Genomic DNA, 14,355 nt, shown 5'->3' with positions numbered 1-14,355 from the left:
TATATTAGAACTAGTTAAACTTGGGTCATCCTACCCTACACCCACCACGTGCCATTTACTTAAATGGCGCTTTGAATGTCTAAAACCTCTTTCAATAAATCTTGAGTCTCCTGATATTTTTAACTTGTTAGAATGTAAGCTTCATGAGAACAGGATTCATCTTTGTTTAATTCATAAACTATTTTTTGGATTAAAAAAATTAATAAAAACTTCTGAGTTTATGTTAGAATTTGTAATGTTGGTTCGAAGAATTATTTTAACAATTTGATTTTTAAACACTTCTGTGCAAGCCTATGAACTTTTTTAAAAGACTAAAACTATACATTGTAGTTGGTTTTCTTAAAATTAGGGAGGCATGATTTTGTTTTTTAAGTTTGGAATAATTTTAATCTTAGAATAAAATTCCAAGAATAGTATAAAGAACTCCTACATATCCCTCACATCGATTCTTCAGTTTTTTAATATATTACTGCTTTTGCCATATCATTCAATCTCTCTCTTTTTTTCCCCGGGCTATTTTAACAGTAAGTTGCTGATATACCTTATTACCCCATAGTACTTAAGTGTGTATTTACTAAAAACAAGGACATTTGGACACCCTTAAGGACACTGTCTTACATAAACACACTACAACCATCAGCATCAGGAAGTTGATGTCGATACAGTATTATCATCTAATCTACAGAGCCCATTCAGATTTTACCAGTTGTCTCACTAATGTCCTTTAAAGGATACAGTGCATTTTGTTGTTTCCATCTGGAACAGTTCTTCTGTCTTTATTTCTCTTTCATGACCTTCGTAGGATGTCCGCAGTTTAGGCTTGTCTGATGCATCCTCATGATTAGACTCCAAGAATGCATTCTTGGCAGAAATGATGCCATATTCTCAGAGCATCCTATCAAGAGATGAGTAATGTATGTTTAGCCCATTACAAGTAGTATGGATTAACTCTGATCTCTTGGTTAAGGTAATCTCCTGGTTTTTTCCACTGTAAAGTCAATAATAATAAATAGTTAATTAAATTAACACTGCTAATTCACTGTATAGTGATGGAAATCAGCAGATACTACCTCAACCAAGTGATCAAAGTAAACATTTAATGAGAGATACTTTGAGACTAAGTATCCTGTTCCTCATCAAATTATTACCCACTAGTTTTAGCATCTATTGATAGTTCTTATCTGACAGTTATTATAATAATGATTGCCAAATGGTGATTTTCAGATTCCATCATTTTTTCAACATTTATTAATTGACATTTTTCTTTTATAAATTAGTGCATTTCTGTTTCATTTATTTGTTCATTTAGGTATGTCAGGGACTCATAGATTCCTATTTTATTCAGTAGATTACAAGTCATAATTATTAATATCTATTTTTATATTTAGATTGTCCTAGATATGGCCAGTAGGATCCCCTTTAAGCTCATCTTGCACTTTTTGTACTTTTTGTCCCTGGAATCAGTCATTTCTCCAAAGAGCTCTGGTTACTTTTATTGAAGAATGGTATTTTGAATCCAAGATCTGGGTGCTAATTGTGCCCATTGATTGCCACTAGAGTACTGTGACTTCTAGACCCTCTCAGCAGATAAAACTAGGAAATATATGTATTTCAGACCTATATCTACACTATTTATATATATATACACACACACACACACACAAACTCACATATATGCATATAGTGTATATATATAAATATATATATATATTAAAAATCATGAATTCACACCATTGCCTCCAATTCCAGTAATCCTCAGCCCAGCCCCACTGAGCATGTCACCCATATTAGTTGAGTCCTCATCCCTGACCAGGGGAAGAGGAAGCTTGCTTATTTTTTTAATGATTTTTTATATTATAAGAGCTACGCATATTTATTATAGAAAAGCTGAAAATTACTGAAAAGCAAAAATAATTTATTAAATACCATTAAATCCTACTCGCCACAGAATTTGCTATCAACACTGGGTTTAGTCCTCATCCCTGATCAGGGGCAGAGGAAACTTGCTTGTTTTTTAAAATGACTTTTTAATATTATAAAAGCTATACATGTTCATTATAGAAAAGCTAGAAATTACAAAAAGCAAAAAGAAGTTGTTAAATACCATTAAATTTCACCCTCCACAGAATCACTGTTAACACTGGGTTTATGGCCTTTTAGACCTTTTGTTTTTTGTGTGTCTGCACGTATATTTTCTATTTATAATATTAGCTTTTTTCATTCATTTCCTATTTGAAAAAATCATGAAAATTTAGTTGGTTCTAATTTAAAAGCTCTCCTTCCAGAATGTCTTTTTTCCCCTGAATGTTAGCCTTGACTATTTCCTTGTATTTTATTGTAACACCAAAAGTATAGGGTTGTAGAGACTCTATTAATTAATGTAAGGGCAACAGTCAGGTTAAAAATCTCAAACTCTTTTTCTTAGGAATCTTTGGCAGCTGAGATTGAGGGGACTATGCGTAAAAAGCTGAGTTTGGATGAGGAATCTTCTCTCTTTAAACAAAAGTAAGTAGAGATTACATGTGTTGTTACCCAATCACTGGAATAGAAATTGAAGCCAGAATCCGAAGTGTTAAGTATTATGAGATTCAGTAGTAATTTGCCTACTATTCAGTGTTTTCCTCACAGTGTCCTCATTTGTGAGAGAGTTCTCTTGTTTGAAAGCTTATTTTCTGATGATCTCTCCTAAGCTGTAGAAGCTCCTCAGGGTGGCTTTATTTCTGATGGACTGCATATACGTGTCTCTTCTCTAGATGCTCTAGTGGCTGGCAGTGATAATAATGAACACTTCCTTTTTGACAGAGCCCAACAGAAACGGGTATTTGATACCGTCAGGATTGCCAATGACACACGAGGCCGCTCTGTCTCGTTCCCAGCTCTGTTACCCATTCCAGGCTCCAACCATTCAAGTGTCATCATGACAGCAAAACCTTTTGAGTCTGGTTTACAGCAAACAGGGGACAAATCGCTCCTGAACCAGGGAAGCAGCTCAGAGGAGGTTGCAGGGTAAGAAACAGATGATGACAGTGATTGTACATTTCTTTTCCCATTGACTCACCAGATTGACATACACAAATTCCAGCATTTCTCCGTACTGTCCCAAGAAGGTTCTGGAACTGTCAGTTTTTATTCACTTATGATGCCCTGTATCATTATTCGTGACATAGATCATGCCAAAGTCAAATTTGTTTGAATCTGTTTGGTCACTAGCATGAATACATCAGATGACACATTCTCATAATCCATGCTCATAATCTCAACCACTTTGCTGATTTTTAGGATAAATGTAAGTTTGAATACATCTTGAGGACCATCAAAGTGCTGTCAATTTTGTTTATTTAAACTTGGATTTGTTTTCATTCTTTTTATTAATTTAATACATTGAATTCTATATAACTAGAAGGTAAACAACTTTACTAAAAAGTGAGCTGAAAGCCTTTGAAAGATAGATATTGGGTCCCAGAAGGAAATGTTTCCTTATGTAGAAATTCATCACACTAGACTTCAGTTGCATTTCAATTGCCTGGTCTGTCCTGGGCAGTGTTCTGCATCTGCAGTAGCTTTGTGTCCTGCTGCCTCACTGTTACACAATTATCTTAGGAGAAGATCTGAAACACATCTATGTGAATTTATACACAAGTAGCCCAGAGTACCACAACTCGGCTTGCTACTCTTCCATTTGATATCAATTACAAGATAGCTTCCAATTTCAAAAGTGTTGAAAAAATGGGCATCAGAGAACTATAAAATGCAGTATTATATACAAATTTTGGTTTTTTCTTTTCAGTGTTCTTCAGTATTGATGGGTGATTCTGTGGCCCAAAGCAAATTTTTTTCATATTTTAATATTTTTTAAATTGTTATGTTTTGTAACTCATAGTATGCCTTGGTTTAATGGGTAGCACTTTTTTCCTTCTTCATTATACATAAAAGAATGGTAGCTCTTGCAATCCATGATACAGATTCAGCAAAATATAATATAATATTTATTTTTGCGACCACCTAATACAAATTTATAGATGGTTGAATGTGTAGTTTTATAAATTAAATGAAATAGAAAATTCAGAAAAAACAGAATATCACTGAAGTATTATCTTGCCTCTCAAGTCATCTGAAATGATCTGTAAAAATGATATTATTAGTGATTTTGGTTTGTTGTTATTATTTCTATATTCCACGTATCTAGGAAAATACCATGTTTTTAAGATCAGTCTCTTGAATACTTACCATTGTAGAAAGGAGAGATCTGGGTCATTCTGATGATCCTCAAGATCTAATCAGTGAATGTGATTTTCCTATAGTAACTCCCAGAAGATGGGCCAACCAGGACCCTCTGGAGATAGTGATTTGGCTACAGCACTGCATCGCCTTAGCTTGCGTCGACAGAACTATTTAAGTGAGAAGCAGTTCTTTGCTGAAGAATGGCAACGGAAGATCCAGGTTCTGGCTGACCAGAAGGAAGGAGTTAGTGGTTCTATGACCCCAACAGAGAGCTTTGCCTCTCTCTGCACCAACCAGTCAGAGATCACAGACCTCAGCAGTGCCAGTTGCCTTCGGGGTTTTCTGCCAGAAAAATTACAAATTGTCAAGCCCCTTGAAGGTAATAAATCAGCAAGGGCCCTTTCTAAGCCACATGGCTTATTGGAAGTTCCTTTCCCTGGAATTTAGATTTGTGTTTTAATTATAGGAACATTATGTGCAGATGATCTTTTTTATACCTTAATCTTGCTGTTTGGGTGACAAGGCATTGTTGTACTTTCTGGAAAACTAATGAATGAAGACAGTTGTGTTCTCTGAATTATCAGCCATCAGTTCTCTTTTGCTGATGTTTTTTAATATAAACATGAGTGGGGAGGAGGAGTAATCTTTTTCTGTCCTTTGCTAAGGAATATCATCGATAGCAGTTTCCATGGTTAGATAAATAAGATAAATGATAATGATCGATCCACAGGTAATAATTCAGCTCCACCTTCCTTTTCTTTTTTTTTTTTTTGAGACAGAGTTTCACTCTTGTTACCCAGGCTGGAGTGCAATGGCGCGACCTCGGCTCACAGCGACCTCCACCTCCTGGGTTCAGGCAATTCTCCTGCCTCAGCCTCGTGAGTAGCTGGGATTACAGGCACGCACCACTGTGCCCAGCTAATTTTTTTTTTTTTTTTGCGTTTTTAGTAGAGACGGGGTTTCACCATGTTGACCAGGATGATCTCAATCTCTTGACCTCGTGATCCACCCGCCTCGGCCTCCCAAAGTGCTGGGATTACAGGCGTGAGCCACCGTGCCTGGCCCCTTCCTTTTCAAAAGAGTTTTTTACCCAAAAGTATAATTGACATAGAGGGGTGTGTGTGTGTATGTGTGTGTGTGTGTGTTTCCTTTTTTCAGTTCAGTTTCTGTTCTCTCCTAAGAAAGGACTTGAATTCAAAATAAATTCCTTCATTTTATGGAATAATGACAATCATTGATGATTCTCCGATATTATCCTAAAAGAGTTCTGCATTAAATTTTGAGTATGTAACCTATAAAGACCCCTCAGACTCAAAGATTTTATGACTTTGTTTTATTCATTAATAATCAGTGCAGGTAATTGTAGGAGTTGCCATTTTTAGGATGAAAGGACTGCGGTGACATAATTGGACATTGCATCTGGTGCAATTACTTGGGATGATCATTTACCAGGGTTCTATAGCCTTAAACCAGAGGATGTATCCTCTTTTTCATTATCGTCATTTTCCTACTCTTCCTGGGAGCCTGGCTTTTGACTTTCAACTTCATAGGCGTAGTTCCAGGCCAACGGAGTATTGACGTTTTTGTCACCTGGGAAAATACAGCCCAGCTCTTAGGCACGTTTCTTCCATCAGTAGCTAAGCTCCATTCCTATTAAGGGTGTCTTTTTGGTTGTTGGGTTGTTTTTGTTTTTTACTCCTTTAGATGTTCTTCTCAAAGTTATCTATTAAAATAGATTATTACTCATACTTTCAACATACTGTCATCTTCCACTGAAAGCTTTAATTTGCAGCTTTTCCAAATTATTAGCACCAAATAAATAGTTTTATTGCTGTCATTATTGTCATTACACTATATCTGTAGCTTCTGTAAGATTTGAGGAAAATGTAAAACATGCCTTTTATCCCTCCTTTCTCTTGCATGTTCAGGATCACAAACTCTGTATCACTGGCAGCAGCTTGCTCAACCAAATTTGGGAACCATCCTTGATCCACGACCAGGTGTCATTACAAAAGGCTTTACCCAGTTGCCCAGGGATGCCATTTATCACATCTCAGATTTAGAAGAGGATGAAGAGGAGGGCATTACTTTTCAGGTTCAGCAACCTCTTCAAGTGGAAGAGAAACTTTCAACATCCAAGCCAGTAACAGGGATCTTCCTACCACCCATTACTTCAGCTGGTGGACCAGTTACAGGTGAGAAGAGTGTCTGGTTGAATATGGTATAGTAACCAGAAATACTTTGCATTCTGACTTACTAGATGGTCAGCTGGCTGCCTCTGCTCACTGGAGGGTACTCAATCTTGGATGTCAGATAATGAAAATCTATAGCATTTGTGGCATTCCTAATTATCTCCACTTTATCTTAGTCAGCCTGCATTAGTAGATTGGGTAGAGAGCTAGATGAATTCAAGTCAGTGGTTCACAAACCTTTTGGGCTCAGGACCTCTTTACACTCTTAAAAAATCATTGAGGGCTGGGCACAGTAAATCACGCCTGCAATCTCAGCACTTTGGGAGGCTAAGGTGGGCAGATCACAAGGTCAGGAATTTGAGACCAGCTTGGCCAACATGATGAAACCCCATCTCTACTAAAAAGACAACAATTAGCCAGGCGTGGTGGCGGGTGCCTGTATTTCCAGCTACTCGGAGGCTGAGGCAAGAGAATCACTTGAACCCAGAAGGCGGAGGTTGCAGTGAGCTGAGACTGTGCCATTGCACTCCAGCCTGAGCAACAGAGCAACACTCCATCTCAAAAAAAAAAAAAAAAAAAAATTGGGAATTCCAGAGAGCCTATCTGTGTAGGTTATATCTATTGACATTTAACATATAAATCAAAACTGAGAAATTATAAAAATATGTATTAACTCAATTGTGTTACACAAATATGTTTTATGAAAAATAGCTATTTTTTTACATAGTGAGAAAAACAGTTTTGGCATATGTGCAGGTCTCTGATTTTTGACTTAATACAAAATAGCTTCATTGTCATTAGCAGCTTCTACATTCAGTCTATTGCGATATGTTGTTTTGGTTGAACCATGTGAAGGAAATGCAGCCAGGGACAAACATGCAGTTGGAAAAGGAAAGAGTGTTCTAATAGTCTTTTCAGGTATTTGTAGATATTCTTTGATATTACATTAAAACTTGGTAAGTAGTAATTTCTTGAACATTTGTAGCAGTGTGAGATCTGAAATCATAACAATGAACTTTTCATTGCTTTGTTAACATTAAAATGCATTGATCAGGCCAGGTACAGTAGGTCACACGTGTAACCCCAGCACTTTGGGAGACTGAAGCAGGCAGATCACCTGAGGTCAGGAGTTGAAGACCAGCCTGGGCAACATGGTGAAACCCTGTCTCTACTAAAAAAATAAATAAATATAAATATAAATATAAAATGCATTGGTTATATCCTACATTTTAAAAGTATCTTTCGTTCATGCTTGATTTTTAACATCATGCATTGGTCATTTAGAAAATATTGATTGGTTCATGGAGTTATGCAGATTTTCCAAATGTTGATGAATTTTTTTATATACAAATATCAAAATTGTATTGATATCACCACCTATCTCATCACAAATGTCTTTAGAGATGTACATGCTTTCAGTGGTGGATACAAGTTTTCCCAAACTTTTTCTTGAAAGCTCACATTTTGTTAGCTGTTTTTCTTGAAAGGACAGACTTACTTCATTCATTTTTAACATGTCTGTCTTATACCCAAATCTGAATAACTATAGTTTATCTGTTAGTTCTTTCAAGTAAAAATGGTATTCCGTGACAAAATTTCAAATCAGTTGCACAAGTGTTTTCTTCTAGATAACTACTGTATCTCAGAGTGCAGCAGGAGTGCTTAATGCAACCTTCCCACTTCATCACACAAAATAGGAAAAAGATTCAAGGGCCAAGATTCAAGATTTAATAGATAATCTTTACTGCTACTTCAAGGACATTCTTAATATGGCTTTTTTTAAAGTACCAAGTGTGTAACAGTGAAGAAGACTGGTATAACTTGGTGATGTTGCCTTGATATGTGCTGAGGAGCCAGCAGTTTTGCCTTCCATTCCTTTTGTACCAGCTGTGCAAATGTCAATCCTGTCAAAAAAAAAAAAAGGCCTCTGAGTTAACATTACTGCGAAAGTAGCTTTGACCTGTGGACTCCCAGAGAGTCTGCGGACCACACTTTGAGAAATACCAGAGCGGATAAATTTGGCTGAATCATTTGGAAAACTAGATCTTGATTTTTTTTAATGTATTTTTTCAGTTTTCTTTTCTTATTTCTAAGCTTTGTTTATGCCTTTTGCTTTACAGTTTTAAAGTATTGGATTCACCTTTATACTAATTGATACTAGCACAATCTTTATGTATATTTATTTCATTTCCAGATTTGGGGATTTTTAGTACAAAATACTTGATAAATGCTGTATTATTAATAAATAATGATGAGCTTTTTACATTCTTAATCTAGTTTTTCAATCTTGTATTTGCTCCCTAAAAATCTACTTTAGTTGCAACTGCCAACCCAGGAAAGTGCCTGTCATGCACAAACTCAACATTCACTTTCACCACCTGTAGAATATTACATCCCTCTGACATCACTCAGGTTACCCCCAGGTAAGAGTCCCAGGGAAACTGGGGCCTCGCTTCTTTCCTCCGGTATATTTTCATGAATTTCTTTCAAAAATTACCTCTGTTTTACTTTCCAGCATGTTAATTAATGTTCTGTGATCATGTGTCTTTAGAATGTTTTCACACTCTATTTTCTCATTTGATTATTATAACTCTTTGAAGTAGGCAGGGCAAGTGAGTATGTATTGTGTAAAGTAAACCCACGAATGGAAGGTTGAGGCAACTGGTCCTAGGCAAGACAACTAATAAATAACCCAGCTGGGGCTACACACCCAGAGGTAGCCAAACTGCAAGATTTACAGGACCAGTCCTCTGTGCAAGCTCATCTTCGCTTCTGACAACACTGCAAGTGCAGAGGACTCCCAAAACCACTTTCAGGTTCAGTAATTTACTAGAAGGTCTCACAGAACTTACAGCAAGTTGTTAGGCTTGTGGTTACTGTATTACAGAGAAAGAATACAGGTTAAAACATCCAAAGGTAGAAAGGCATAGGACAGAGTTGCCTATTACTTTATATTTACCAAGAATAACTACTGTGATTATTTTAAATGCTGGCTTGAGGCTTGCTTTTTATTCTTAAGCACTCTCTCCCACTTTTTTTTTTAAAGCTCTGGGTTCCCTTCATTATCCTGTGGAAGTAGTGGTAGCAGTTCATCCAACACGGCTGTAAATTCTCCTGCCTTGTCCTATAGACTCAGCATTGGTGAGTCCATCACCAACCGACGAGATTCCACTACAACCTTCAGTAGCACCAGGAGCTTGGCCAAACTTCTGCAAGAGCAAGGCATCTCTGCCAAAGTGTACCACAGCCCAGTTTCAGAGAACTCCCTCCTCCAGCCTCTCCCTAAAGCCCTGGCTGTCCCTTCCACTCCACCAAATTCACCATCTCAGTCACCTTGCCCTTCTCCTTTGCCCTTTGAGCCTCGTGTGCATCTCTCTGAAAATTTTTTGGCCTCTCGACCAGCTGAGACATTCCTCCAGGAGATGTATGGCTTGAGACCTTCCCGGAACCCTCCTGATGTTGGCCAGTTGAAGATGAACTTAGTGGACAGGCTGAAGAGACTAGGAATAGCCAGAGTGGTCAAGACTTCTGGTGCCCAAGAGAATGGAAGATACCAGGAGACAGAAATTGGTCTTCATAAACCAGATTCTGCTGTTTATTTAAATTCAGGTAGCAGTTTATTGGGTGGACTAAGGAGAAATCAAAGTCTTCCAGTCATAATGGGTAGCTTTGCTGCCCCAGTTTGCACATCCTCACCCAAAATGGGTGTCCTGAAGGAGGACTGAGGCTCAGCAGTTAACTGACCTCTTATACAAATGAGCACATGAGGATAGCTATGCACTGAAACATGTGGTCTGGTCTGACTTGAAAGAAAAGGAATGTTGTACAAGGGTTGTGAATGTGAAGAGGGTAATGGAGGAATTGAAGCAAAATTGGGATGAGCCCTAATGGATGAAGTCTGGCAAATTGGAAGTATAAATAAATGGGCCAGGAGTGTTCAGAGGCAGGAAAGAAAGGTTTAATATACTCCTTCAGTTGAGTTTTCTTGTCTTGAAAATAAAAAGTGAATAATAAATTCACTAATACTAAAACATACAGAGATACTGAACTTGCTGGCACATTTACTTCTGGTAAGCATAAAGCAGAGAGAACCCAGGTTGGAAGAATGAGAAGAGAAAAGGAGCAGTTATGTTGCTCATAGAAAGCTGCTCTGAAGGGTTGGTTGGATAAGCTCAGTGTGTTACCGAGACAATAGTGAGATGGCTTATATGTTTCCCCCGTTAATGTCTGCCTAAATTACGCATCTATCAAATGATATGCTCACAGCATTAGAAAATTAGGAATTTCATCTTTTTTATTGAATCACAGGTGGAGACACCTATTTTCCTTTCTGCTTTCAGGCCTTTGAGCCCCTAGGATCCCAAATACCATTCAATTAGTTTGTATTTATGATTAATAAAAGTTCATTTTTTTAAATTGATATTTTTATATAACCTCCAAAAAAAAAAAAAAACCAGCTGGGTAGAGATGGGGAAGATTTGCTTTTAAGAAGGAAAATGTGAGGCTGGGCATGGTGGCTCACACCTGTAATCCCAGCACTTTGGGAGGCTGAGGTGAGTGGATCACAAGGTCAAAATTGAGACCATTCTGGCCAACACATTGAAACACCATCTCTACTAAAAATACAGAAATATTAGCCGGGCATGGTGGCACGCGCTTGTGGTCCCAGCTACTTGGGAGGCTGAGGTGGAAGAATTGCTTGAACCCAGGAGGCGGAGGTTGCAGTGAGCTGAGATTGCGCCACTTCCCTCCAGCCTGGTGACAGAACAAGACTCCATCTCAAAAAAAAAAAAAAAAAAAGTGAGGAAATTGCAACCAAGAAAACTTGTTTATAGAATATTTCTTCTGAATAAGGACAGTAGCCAAGGAATACAAACATAATTGCATGTTTTTTAAAATTCCTTGGAGACTGGAAGGGGTTAAGCCAGAAGTGCAATCAGTAGGAATTAGGGAATGTTGTATATTTATATATGTAAAAATTTTTTGTAAGAAAAGTTGGTTGCAACTAAACCAACTTTTTCCAAAGTGCGCTATGCATATTTTTAATGAAAGGTGACATGTATTTGCACAAAAATTCTCAGGCACATTAAATTATTATAAACTGAAGTAAAACCCAGGTGCTTGCTTTGAGATTGTGGTTTTTTTTCCTAATGTAAAATAAAATAAAACAGAATCTGCCTTGTTCTTGATATTTATAGAATTAGAGAATCAACTTTTTAAGGGAGGAGTCAAAGCTGCTGCTTTTTCTCTAAGGTTCTTTTTTTTTTTTAATGCAAACTGTATTAAATGGCAAAGCGAGGCTTTCGGGTTAGGTTTCAGCATTCAGCAGTTGTCATAGGCTAAGAAATGGAAAGAAATAGATCCGTTTCTTCTCAGTGTTGCTAAGCAAAGTCTGCTTCTCATCAAATTACATGGCTTTGTCTAGGCAGCTCACAGCTCGGAAAGAAATGCCTTTCTACAAAAGACATGATAGAGAAAAGATGAGAGAGGGAACTAATTATTTTGTTTATGAAAATGGGAAGTAAATTACTTGATCTTTTTGGTGCTTTATTTGCAAATGTTTTATTCCTTTGTCCTGACTTAAAGGCAGTTTTCTGAAGAATTTTTGACTTTTGCTCCTATGGTTTCCATAGGCATACCTATTAGCAGGCCAAGGAGGGAGGGTCCTTTCCCCTTTTGAGACGTCCCCCTGCCAGCCCCCCTGCTTAAAGCTTTGTGCTCAAAAGGCTAGAAAAGCCTGCATAGAGTGGTAAAAATGTGTTAGTTTCTCATACTTCTTAGAATCCCTTAATAAAATTTTTCTTAATAAATTCCACAAAAACAAATAGTTGGAGATGGTCTCTCCCTTTCGTCCCCTTCACTCAGTCATGCTGAGGTCAATAGAGCGTACACATTCAGAAAGGATTCCAGCAGGTTCATACGTAAATGTAGGTGTCCCTGAGTGGGGCAGGCATTAAATAGAAGAATCCCTACTGTTTACATTTCCCACATATTCCAGTTCACTTTTTAAAAGTGCTGTTTGAATTTCTATTTCATAAAGTGACTATAGGGTGCTCACTTTAGCCAATTCTTAAAGTTGTTTATTTGTTCTCTAAGAAAGTAATTAATGCTCCTGTTGCCTGGATAGTTACAGTTTCCAAGAAACGTCAGGAAGTAGGAAACTGTAGGGCCAGAGAGTGGTACAAAAATTGTCCCATTAAGTGTATTACATAAAACTATAAATTGAACTAGGTTTTGCTATGTTGTGTGTTGAGTATAATTTGTATACTTTTTTATAATTAATGACAAACTGGTCACTTTGGAAGCAGGGTGGTGGGGGCAGCAGCCAAATAAGCACATCTGATTAAAAAAAATATATAGACTTAGATTTTTTTTAAGTATATTGATGTTGATGTCCCACCAGAAACACCTTAATTGTATACTGATGTGTAATGCCTGTAGAAATGAATCTTGTCTTAAAACTGAGTTTTGCTGTTTTTGAAGTTTCCACCTGAAATCCTTTTTGGTGTATCCTGATAATCTCTATAATACTAGAATTGTCTGCAAAATATAGTAAGAAGAATTGGAGCCTAATAGCTGATTCCTCCCAATTTATCTGTTATATTTTGGTACTATTCACATTTTAGTTTTTTTCTATGATGAAAATTGTATATGTACTTTCATGCCAGTATAGAAAACCTCATTTTTTTCTCCTTCAAGAAGTGATTATACCTCTAGTATTTCTGAGTATCCTATTACCTAGTAGGAGAGATAGCTTCCTGAGCTCAGAATTAAAAGTCCTCCTAAATTGTGAAGATCCCAAATCTTATGTAAATAACCTTAGGCATGAGTCCTTAGGGAGAAGTTAATGACCATTGTTAAAGTAGTCTTTCAGAAAAAGTTGTGCTATATGTTCTTGATTTGACATAAATGAATAGACTTTGGCAAAGGAGGAAGTAAGTTACAAGGCAGCTTACAAGAGCCTGTTCTCTTTAAAAGGTAAAATTTTACACAGTACTCGAAGCTTGTTATCTTTTCTGACCATTTTAGTACAGAATTAGTACTTGGTGGTTACTAACATCAACTTGCGACATGTATAACTAGGGCTCTTCGTGTTTAGTGGGCCGGTTCTCTGATGTCAGATGCCTGCAGACCTGTACTCCACATGTAACCCAACAGCAGTGCAGTGTGATGACTGAGTGGTGGAATGGTAGAGCACATCCCGTCAGAGTGGGCACAGGTGCCCGCTGTGGCAGCCAGGGGAATGCTGTTGTTTGATACCTGGGATTTGACTTTGTCAAACAGCTCTTTGTGCACCTATCTTTGTTTTGTCAAATGTAAATCAGTTAATAAACATAAATAGCTTAAATTTTCATTTGTCTCCCTGTATTTTTGTCACAGCTGTTTGCACAGGTAATCCTGCACTAAGTCTTTCTTTTCTATTACGTTTTTGGTTAGGAAACAACCTCTACTTTTCAAACCAGCACACACACAAGAAACCACTAATAGTCATAAGCAGTAAACAGATCTTAATGTATTTTCCTAGATTTTTTTAATAGAATAGACAGTATCTATGTATACCGTAATACTTCCTTAGCAAAAGTAACAGCAACATAAGAGTAAAATCTAAAGTCATAGATAATGCAGATACTAAATTTGAGAAGATTCGGGAAGTGTGAAGCAGTTACGTCCCTACAGTCCGCAGTTTTCTGTTGACTCTCTTAGCTATTTAAAATTTGTTTCCAAGAAACGAAATTTGAACTTCGCTGGACCCTAACAGAAAAGGTCTTTTGATTATCTTCTTCACAATTTAATTTCTGTATTTTTAAAATAATTTCCATTTTTATTTTAGATTCAGGGGTACATGTGCAGGTTTGTTACCTGGATATGTTCTGTGATACTGAGGCTTAGAGTATGTTTGATCCTGTCATCCAGGTACAGAGTATAGTATTCAATAAGTAGT

At 37.1% G+C, this 14,355-nt stretch overlaps 1 protein-coding gene across 30 annotated transcripts in view; it reads left to right on the top strand.

Moving 5' to 3' along the window:
• The window catches only part of TRAK2 (trafficking kinesin protein 2), a 67,770-nt gene extending 54,003 nt beyond the window's left edge, over positions 1-13,767 (top strand). For all 30 annotated transcript variants that reach the window (XM_002749630.7, XM_078328147.1, XM_078328146.1 and 27 more), the window contains 6 exons: positions 2,426-2,505; positions 2,803-3,006; positions 4,302-4,600; positions 6,150-6,416; positions 8,731-8,836; positions 9,460-13,767. In XM_002749630.7, the coding sequence (XP_002749676.1) occupies positions 2,426-2,505; positions 2,803-3,006; positions 4,302-4,600; positions 6,150-6,416; positions 8,731-8,836; positions 9,460-10,138 (1,635 nt within the window). In that variant the 3' untranslated portion in view covers positions 10,139-13,767. The remainder of the gene's footprint in view (positions 1-2,425; positions 2,506-2,802; positions 3,007-4,301; positions 4,601-6,149; positions 6,417-8,730; positions 8,837-9,459) is intronic.
• The last annotated feature ends 588 nt before the right edge of the window (positions 13,768-14,355 follow it).

Source organism: Callithrix jacchus, chromosome 6 (genome assembly GCF_049354715.1).
Source record: "Callithrix jacchus isolate 240 chromosome 6, calJac240_pri, whole genome shotgun sequence".
In the NCBI taxonomy this organism is placed as follows: domain Eukaryota; kingdom Metazoa; phylum Chordata; class Mammalia; order Primates; family Cebidae; genus Callithrix; species Callithrix jacchus.
The sequence above is the reverse complement of the archived record's forward strand: the minus strand, read 5'-3'. Positions and strand labels throughout refer to the sequence as shown.